Source organism: Bidens hawaiensis, unplaced genomic scaffold (genome assembly GCF_021521415.1).
Source record: "Bidens hawaiensis isolate Kalapana, Puna unplaced genomic scaffold, B.hawaiensis_p1.1 tig00013805_1, whole genome shotgun sequence".
NCBI classification, from domain to species: domain Eukaryota; kingdom Viridiplantae; phylum Streptophyta; class Magnoliopsida; order Asterales; family Asteraceae; genus Bidens; species Bidens hawaiensis.
In genome coordinates this window covers 335,464-344,399 of record NW_027492179.1, presented here as the reverse complement: position 1 = coordinate 344,399, position 8,936 = coordinate 335,464, and the positions used below count along the sequence as shown (strand labels likewise).

The 8,936-nt window shown below is 35.5% G+C and overlaps 1 protein-coding gene across 1 annotated transcript; it reads left to right on the top strand.

The window, feature by feature from the left end:
- The first annotated feature begins 714 nt into the window (after positions 1-714).
- LOC143544969 (coilin-like) lies at positions 715-7,291 on the top strand. The gene is made up of 14 exons (XM_077036937.1): positions 715-1,098; positions 2,406-2,470; positions 2,567-2,824; positions 3,507-3,689; positions 3,806-3,995; positions 4,293-4,367; positions 4,811-4,882; positions 4,998-5,142; positions 5,301-5,332; positions 5,412-5,603; positions 5,689-5,760; positions 5,850-5,981; positions 6,140-6,278; positions 6,992-7,291. Exons 1-14 carry the CDS (start codon positions 901-903, stop codon positions 7,180-7,182), a joined length of 1,944 nt encoding a protein of 647 aa, XP_076893052.1. The 5' UTR covers positions 715-900; the 3' UTR covers positions 7,183-7,291.
- Positions 7,292-8,936: the final 1,645 nt, after the last annotated feature.

Genomic DNA, 8,936 nt, shown 5'->3' with positions numbered 1-8,936 from the left:
AAATACAAACAATTTAAACAAGCATGAGCGTGATCTACTTATTAAACGTATAAAAACAGACAACTCGATATATGATTATTTTTTACATCAGGATTATGTCATATTTTGAGCCGTGTTAGAAATTCACACACCTTATGTTCTCAAACATCAATCTTTAACCTACTTACACTTAAATCGTGTAATCCAAACTCAACACAAATAACCTGTTTATTGCATGAGCTAAACTAGTTGATGGATTATAAAACACGAACTGAAGATTAACCTTATAAATTTCTCTATATTTTGTTTAAGCTTTAAACTATCGACATGTTCAAACCGGAAATATTTTTTCCCTACAGACTTTTATGACATTAATTAACATCCTCGTTACATTTTCTTTACAGATGTCCTGGTCAATTTTGATTTACGAGAGCCAAAACTCTTTTCACTAAAGCTCGATCTCGACTCGTGTATTATTTAATAATTAAGTTAATATAAGTTTTAATTAATTAATGTATTTAGAGAAACCTTGAACTATCCTCAGCTCGACTCGAGCTCATATGCAACACCTTAAACAAGCCAAAACTTGGTTTCATTTGAGCTTAGATGCGTAGTGTGAAATAAATACACCAGAGTCCAACAAAACTAAAACTTAAACATAAATAAGGATCGTCAAGACTCGACGAGCCCAAACAAACTTTAAAACATGGCTCGATAATTAAACGCTTAATAAGACTCAAAATAGCTCGCCAGCAGCTCAGCTCGTTTGAACCGACTAGCCATAAATAATTACGCCAATACAAAAGGTACTCACTCACTCACAAAACCAAGGTTTAGTTTACAACAATGGGGTTTTAGAGCGCAGTATCCTTCCTTCCACCTTCTCAAACCGTCAGCGGCGTACACACCGTTGTCAGTGAAATGGAGGTTCCATCGTTACGTATTCGCGTAGCATTCGACGATTGCTCAGTACTTAACCTAACTCAACGTTCCGTCGGTATGACCAACAGCTGGACTTTAATCCAACCAAATCAGCATCCGAACATCTCAGACTTATGCCATCATCTTCTCCACAAGTTCAACCTTCAGCATTCGTGCCCTAACGGCATCAGCCTCTTTGTAACTAACTCTCTTACTTATATTCACTCCATTTTGATTGATGCTAAGTGTACTAAAACCTAATTAGTTTGTTAATAATTATATACCTAATTTGTTATACTTATAGAATTTTATTCATAATACTCTAGAATGTCGATATTTAACCTAATCTGTTGTACGATTTGATTTGTAATGCGGATGTTGAAACTGTAACTTAGCTCGTTTTGAGCTCATTTTCTAAAGTTCGAGCTCGGCTCTTATTATTTGTTAATTTGTATACATTTACTATTTTATTATATATACTTATAAATGATTTTAAGCTCGTCGTGTGTAGAATTTTACTAGTAATTCTCTAGAAATGTTTGCATTTAGCTTTTCAATGTTGATATTTAAGCTAATCTGTAACATGATTTGTAATGCGGATGTTGAAACTGTAACTTAGCTCGAGCTCAAGCTCAAGCTCGGTTTGTTTTGACCTTTGAGCACTTTTATTAAAGTTGCGAGTCGTTTTCTTAAGCTTGAGCTTGGTTTTTTTTATTATTTATAAATTTATTACATCTACTGTTTTATTATATATATTTTGAGAAAATTTTTAAACGAGTCTAAGCTCGGCTTGAGCTCGTATGTAGCAGCGTAGTACCTTAAACAAGCCAAGGCTCGGCTCAAGCTCCGCTGTACAGTTTGAAATTAATATATACAAGTCCATAAAGAGTTAAAGCTTAAAAATACACAAGCTCTTTAACGCTCGACGAGCCTAAAATATTTTCTTAATACAAGGCTTGAGCTCGGGCTCTATAACTACACCAGCTTTATTTGAGGCTTGAGTTCAGCTCAGCTCTGCTCGTTTTGAGCTTTTTATTGATTCAATCTCGAGTATTTTGCGAGCCGCTCGGCTCGTTTACACTCGTATCCTAAACAAGTAAAACTGTTGTGGGAAGTTATTAGCATTGTACCACTAGTGGTTTTTAAATTATAATAGGCTCATAGGTTAGAAACACAAATAATACTCAATGTGATGTTATATTTTACAGGCCCGAGTTTGAGGTTGAAACTAATTCATTTTGATTCTAAAACTACTGTTCTTCTTTGTTACAAACTTATGTGTTAGTATAGAACTATGCATTCAGTCATTAGCAACAAACTGTATTCTCCTGGAAAGCTAATACAATCTTGTGTACATGTATGTATTATTTTCTGTTTTTATGTCTTTGCAAAATACCTAATATTGATGAAAGGAATTCAATTTGTGACTTAAAATCTGCAAATTCAATGGTTTTACTCTATCTGTTAATGGACAATTAAGATTAAGCAACTTTGACCTCTTGCAGATGGAAGGCTTTGTGTTACCGCCATCTGAGTCAACTCGTATCTTGAAGGATAATGATATTATTAGGTCAGCTTTACATAATTACATTCGACTTTGCACTATTGTTCTTAAACAAACGTGTACTTAGCCGTTTAATAACTCAACATGTGTTTGTTACTTCAGTGTGAAAAGGAAAGAGCTGGCTTTGGGTGAAGCAACAGAGGGTGAAGATGCATGCAATTTGCTTAATGGTGAAGTTAATGGGAGGGAACCTGTAGATAATGGGGTGCTACTTTTAGCCAATAAGGAGTTTGATAAAGAAACTGGAGCCTACCAAAGTGAATACGAGGAAGGTGAGATGGTAAAGTCGGAAGATGAACCTGCACCAAAACAAACGTCTTCTAAGAAAAGAAAAGCCTCCACAAAGCTTAAAACCTCAAAGTAAGTCATGCAATTGTTATGTGCCTTCTGTTTTTTATTTAGATTTGTGGTATAGGATAGGTTAATTGCATAGAAGGGCAATCGACTTTGGCTCAATTTATATCTTAGGTAGCACACCATTTTTATGCCAGAAAAGACCATGAAAATTTTAAACGTTATGTTTTTAGGTAACCAAATCAGTCAAAACGCAGTTGATATTTTGGTTACTATGTTGACTTTTATTTTGACATGATGCCTGAAAACCGGCTATCTAAGGTGATTACCTCGAAGCATATTTTTAAAAGTTGTTTTTTTTACTTTCCTAAAAGACACAGGCTACTCAAAGCAGAAATCCAATCATAGTTGGTTACTTATGAATTTAAGCCCTATAATATATATTGTATAGTAGATGACTAGATGGTATTAGATGCTACTCTCTCGGTCCCATGAAATATGAAGCACTTCCCTCTATTAGATGCCCCTAGAAATCTGTGGCATTTTCTTTGTTTCATGCATATTCAATATATAGTTGCAATATTGCTCATTAGTATTTATTTCAAATTATCTGTATGTATATTATGGTCTACAAGATTCATTATATAAGCCATTATTCAATACATTTGAAAATTGGTTGATGGCATTTGTCAAACGATGTGCAAGTTTGCTTGTGTGGCTTACATGTGCTTGCTTTTGTGAATCATAGGAAGAAGAAACACCGATTGGCTGTAACGGATGATGTTGAAGATAAAGTTTCAGAAGAGGATAATGTCATAAATGATGATGAGGATCATCCCGAAAAAATCGATAACAAAAAGATTAAATCAAAGAAGAGGAGCGGCGGAAAAGCAGTCATTGAAAAGGTTAAATCTCCTTCTAAGGAGAAGAGGTAATTTTATAATCCTCTGTTGTGTATGGCTGTATGCATATTATTAAATAAATTTCGTAGACGATGCTTATATTTTATAATTATTTCTCACAATAACTTGCTTTTGTGAATAATAGGAAGAAAAAGCATCATTTGGAGGCGGTTTTTATTGGTGATGACAATAATGGGAGTGACAAGATTAGCAAGAAGAAGACTAAACCAAATGGGGAGATTAAAAAGGTAAATGCTGAAACAAGTGACAAAAATATAGAAGATGACGTTGAAGGAGTCGAGCATGCATCTTCTGCACCCGATGGGGCTAAAAAGGTATGGTATTGTGTTTAGAATTAGATTCAACTTGTGAGATAAAATCAATCGTGTTCCGTCACATGGTCAATAGTTTCTAGTTTTTTTATTTGGTTCTGTAAAAGACAGATACTTCCTATACTGCTTTTATATGATTGTGATACAAACATAAGGACCCTACATTACTGTTTTGACTGGTATACATTTATATAGATACACATGCAAAAGTATTTCGTAGTCATTAAAACAGTTACTGAATAAAGCTAGTAGTTGTGTTTGGTGTGGTAGCGCTTATCTTTTCTTGGTATGTATTATCAGGGCCCTAGTAGAAGTGCTAGAAGGAAAAGGGCTAAAAGACAATGGAGGTTGGAACTTGCTAAAAGTGCACAGAATGTAAGTTGTTAGTTAAAAGTACAGGTGGCAAATTTTGACTCATTTACTTATGAATGGTCAAGTCAGGTTATGTTATATTTCTTATGGGTCAAACGGGTAAAATAAAAAGACTAAACTTAAAAGGAAACGGGTCAAATGGGTTATAAGTTGCCCTCAAGTGTTTTTAATGCATAAACAACGAGCTATTACTAAATGACATACTTTTTTGTAACCATATACGACACAAGTTTTCTATAATATGATGTAGAAAATTTCAATAGAAAGTGTTTTGGCCAACCCAATCCGACCCACCTGTTTTAACCCATTTTATAGTGTGCTCATATTGCCACCTTTAAATTGCAAGTAATTTCTCTTTGAAATGCTAGAAAACCATGCGTTTTGAAGCCCTATTTTCTCATTTTCAGTTATATGAATATCACATCACTTCTAATATCATATTGCAGCCCGATACCCATGTGGAGCCAGAAATATCCAAAACCGAGAACAAAGAGGCTACCAGTGATCAAGAGGGACCTGCAAGTAAATTTATATTGAAAACAAATATCTATGTAATAAAACAAGTGCTTTATTTTTTGAGTCTTAAGATATGGTTATTCATTATTAATTGTGCAAGTTTCTTTCTATTTGCAGTTAAAGCAGGATCAGGTGCCTGCAAAAGCTGTGCATGAGACTATTATCAAACAAGAAGAAAGTAACTGTAATGATAATGGAGCAACTAAACTCGTTCCTTGTGTAGTCAGGCCAGGACATATTCGCTTTGAACCTCTTGATGATGGTATGCACCGTCTAGTTTATACGTTCACTTAATCATCAAACAGTCTAATTAAGTATTTCCCTATGGCTTATAATAATATAATTATTAGTTTGTTTTGGATCCAATTGTCCACATGTCATTGCAGAGTGCTAAGATAACACTGTTTTTATGTCTTGCAGATGAAGATGCAAATCATATCGAAGTACCAGATGTATTCCAGTTATTCTAACTTTAATTTTGCCGTTCTTCATTCAACTTTCTTCTCACTGGACTTTTGAGTTCTGATTCAGGTAACTTTTCAGTGGAATGGTATCAGCAAGAGAAAGGGCCAAAAATGGGGTTTGGAAAAGTTTTCTACTTCTAAAAAGGATGACTATCAAAACGCAAACGAAGAACCTTCCACAATGTTGACTATAGATGCACAAGCACCTTTGTCTAACCCCGTTGACTTTGATCAGCTTCCTCTGTGCAGCTCACCAAAGGTCCCTTTTCCCTCACCACACACACACACACAAGTACATAGCATTTCACTATTTTTTTATGTAACAATGGTCTTACAATTTTTAGGAGGGTGATGTCATTGTGTACCGTGTTCTTGAGTTATCAGCTTCTTGGACACCCGAGCTCTCTTCCTTCAGGGTACAGTTTACTAGAAACTATATTCAAGCACATATGCCATCGGGCATTTCATTATTGTTTCTACGCTAAAAATTCAATTTTAATTACAGGTTGGGAAAATATCATATTATGATGGTGATAACATCATTTTGATACCGGTTCCAGAATATCCCATTGTATCAGATAAAATGGATGAAGATGGCCCTGAAAACTCTCTTTATAAAGAGGATGGAAGTTTAGAGGTACTTTAAAGCTTTCAGAATTATATATGATTGGACAGTTTTTCCCTCTTTACCACTTTTAGTTACTGTTCCACCATTGAAATGGTGTGTGGGTAAAATTGTCCGCACACATAATAACTGTATTATCTTTTGCGTCTCACTTAATGCTTTCTGTGCAGATAAAGTTTGCAGCTCTCGCTGATGTACGCAGTCTCAATCAAAGTAATTCAGGTGCCGCTAAAGATATCAGTAACGGAGTTAATGAAACCGCTCCAGTTGTTGACGTTAAGGAAAATCTCCCAAAAGATCCAACTCCAGGTATATTATTTGTTAACTATATTTATATATACGTTTATAGTTATTTTGAATTTATCATTAAGGGTATTTTAGTCATTTCACATGCACTTAACTGGAAAAGCTAATGCCCATCCATTTCAAGGACCATCCTTGTTACGTTTTAGTAATAATGGGGGAGCATGCATGTTCTTTTTCAAACTCAAGGACCAAACTTGTAACTGAGAAAATAACTCGGACCATCCAAGTAACTAACTGTATTTATAATTATAATTTATATATATAAAGTAACATATATTATTTAGTTATTCTATCATAGTTTTGTATATAATAATAGTCATTATGTAAAAGTTTATTTAATATATAAAGTTGAAATTATATAAATAATCGAGCTTGGTGTTTAATAAAATGAGCTCCCAAGAAAGGCTTCAGCTTGTTTAAGTATGGGCTTGAATCAACCTTTTAGCGAGCCGATGATGAGCGGCTCGGCTCATTTACACCTCTAATGTTATCTAACCTTTTGGTGCTCAAACAAACAAAATCAGTAAACTTTAGAGGTGGTAAGGTCAAGGTGGCGGAATGGGCGGGTTGGTCATAAGTCACTTTTTATACAACCAGTTTTTCATATATAATAACATAGTTTATAAACAAAACGTGAGTTGACTAGTTAATAAATTATCGGGTCAAAGACCTATGCGCATATGCATTAATGGATTTGTTATAATTTTCTCGACTAGTGGTAGGAAACAAAGAAGTCAACACGTGGACTGAACTGGAGGAGTTTTTAAGCGCAAAGAAATTAGAATTGATGGAAACGAATGAAGAGATGAAAAGGGATACTGGGCGGAACAAATGGTCATACAGAGCCTTAAGAGGTAGCGCACTTGGCCCGACAATATCCTTATTACGATCTCAAAACAACATTTGAAAGAATTGCAGTCTGTTTAGTACTAATGCAGTGATTTAAAAGTTGGTTTTAGTTAAGTTGCACAGAAGATCTAAAATTTTGAGACCTTTTAGTTCTACTGTATATGGATGGAATTGACATGGTTTAATCAAACCCTTTGTATACCCATTGGGTTTGTGGGTGTATCCGTTTATGATATTATGTGGCTAAAAATTATCTCTTATGATCTTGGACTCACAGAAAATGCTCAATTATGCTTGTAACAATTCAATAGTTTTAGTAACGGGTAGTTTTTAGCTAGATATTATTTGTTATTTTTTGAAGATCGCATAGTATATTAGTATATTAGTTCGGTTAATCAGATGGGTATCATCTAGTATCAAACTTTTAAAACCAATGTCATACCACAAAACTTGTCCCTAATCATGATTTTACCTCGATTAATCAAACGGTTAAATACTAGTTGATGGTTTGGTACAAATCCATATGTTTCGAGTAAGTAGAAGAGATTCTCGTGTACCCGGGTAAAAATATTATTTGTAAAAAAATGTCATTTTGACCCTAGACGTGTTGGATGATATGGTTGGCAAGGAATGATGTTATCTTTAATAACGCTCCTTTAGTGATGACGAAATTAGTTAATGACATTAAGTCAACCTCCTTATGGGTGAAATAAAGAAGTGGTGCAAGTTCAATTTTGTTAATTTTCCACTATAAACGATTGTATGTTTTGTTGATGTTATTTATTTTCCTTTGTATTGTTTGGACTGCTTGCCTCGTGTATGAGATGTCTCCTTTTGTTTTAAATCTTTAATAATGCTAAAAATCTAGGGTCAAAATGTTTACAAACTTTGGTACAATACATCTTAAATACATGTATAAAAAAAGTGACCCGCCCTTGATAAACTAGTTTAGACCCGACCCGACCCAATATGCAGGTACGTATACCTGTTTGTAGTCACATTCACCGAAACCCGGTTTTGGAGCCTAACCAAATTAAAAAAAACATACAAAAAATCATTATCTTTGTCCCAGACCTTTATATAACCCGGACCGAATCGGGTTGATCCGGTTTGAAGAAACACGGATCTACTCCCCACTAATGGGTCCTAGATCCGATGAGTCAACAGGGTAGGATACGGTTAACTGCCAATACGATATGAACTCAATTGCCCAAAGTCCAGTGATGAAGACCTGCAAAACAGACACCGTGAGCTCGTTACGGGAAGGGCAAGAGGGGGGGGGGGGTCTTCCCGTAACCACCCTCCGGCGTGAGAATAAGTACAGTTCTGACGAAGATAATGCACTTAAGTAAATTGAGAGAATACAGTGGGAGTGAATGAATACCTCATGATGATTGAGAGGGTATTTATAGCCGAAGGGTGTGAGGAAGTGATTAGGCCAGCTGTCCCTTTAGAAGATGCTCTTATAACCGCCTGGACACGTGTCCTCATATGATAGGTTCAGCTTATACGTTGCATGTGCATGTATAACAACCTAGACACGCGTCCTTCTGTTATTGGTTTAAGGCGTAACATTAGCCATGTGCATGGTTATAACGGCCTTGCCATGTGTCACCGGCTGATTGGCCGAAGGATCACGTATTGCCCAAGAAAGCATCTTGGCAAATCTTCTAGAGGTAATTAGTTATTGACAACTGTCCCGGAGCATTACCTCGTGGACATTTACGCGGAAGGGTATTCCTTATTGCGGATGACTTTTGAGGGTGTCAGGATGCTTTCGCATGTGCCGTGAGAGTGCTTCTTCCTCAAATG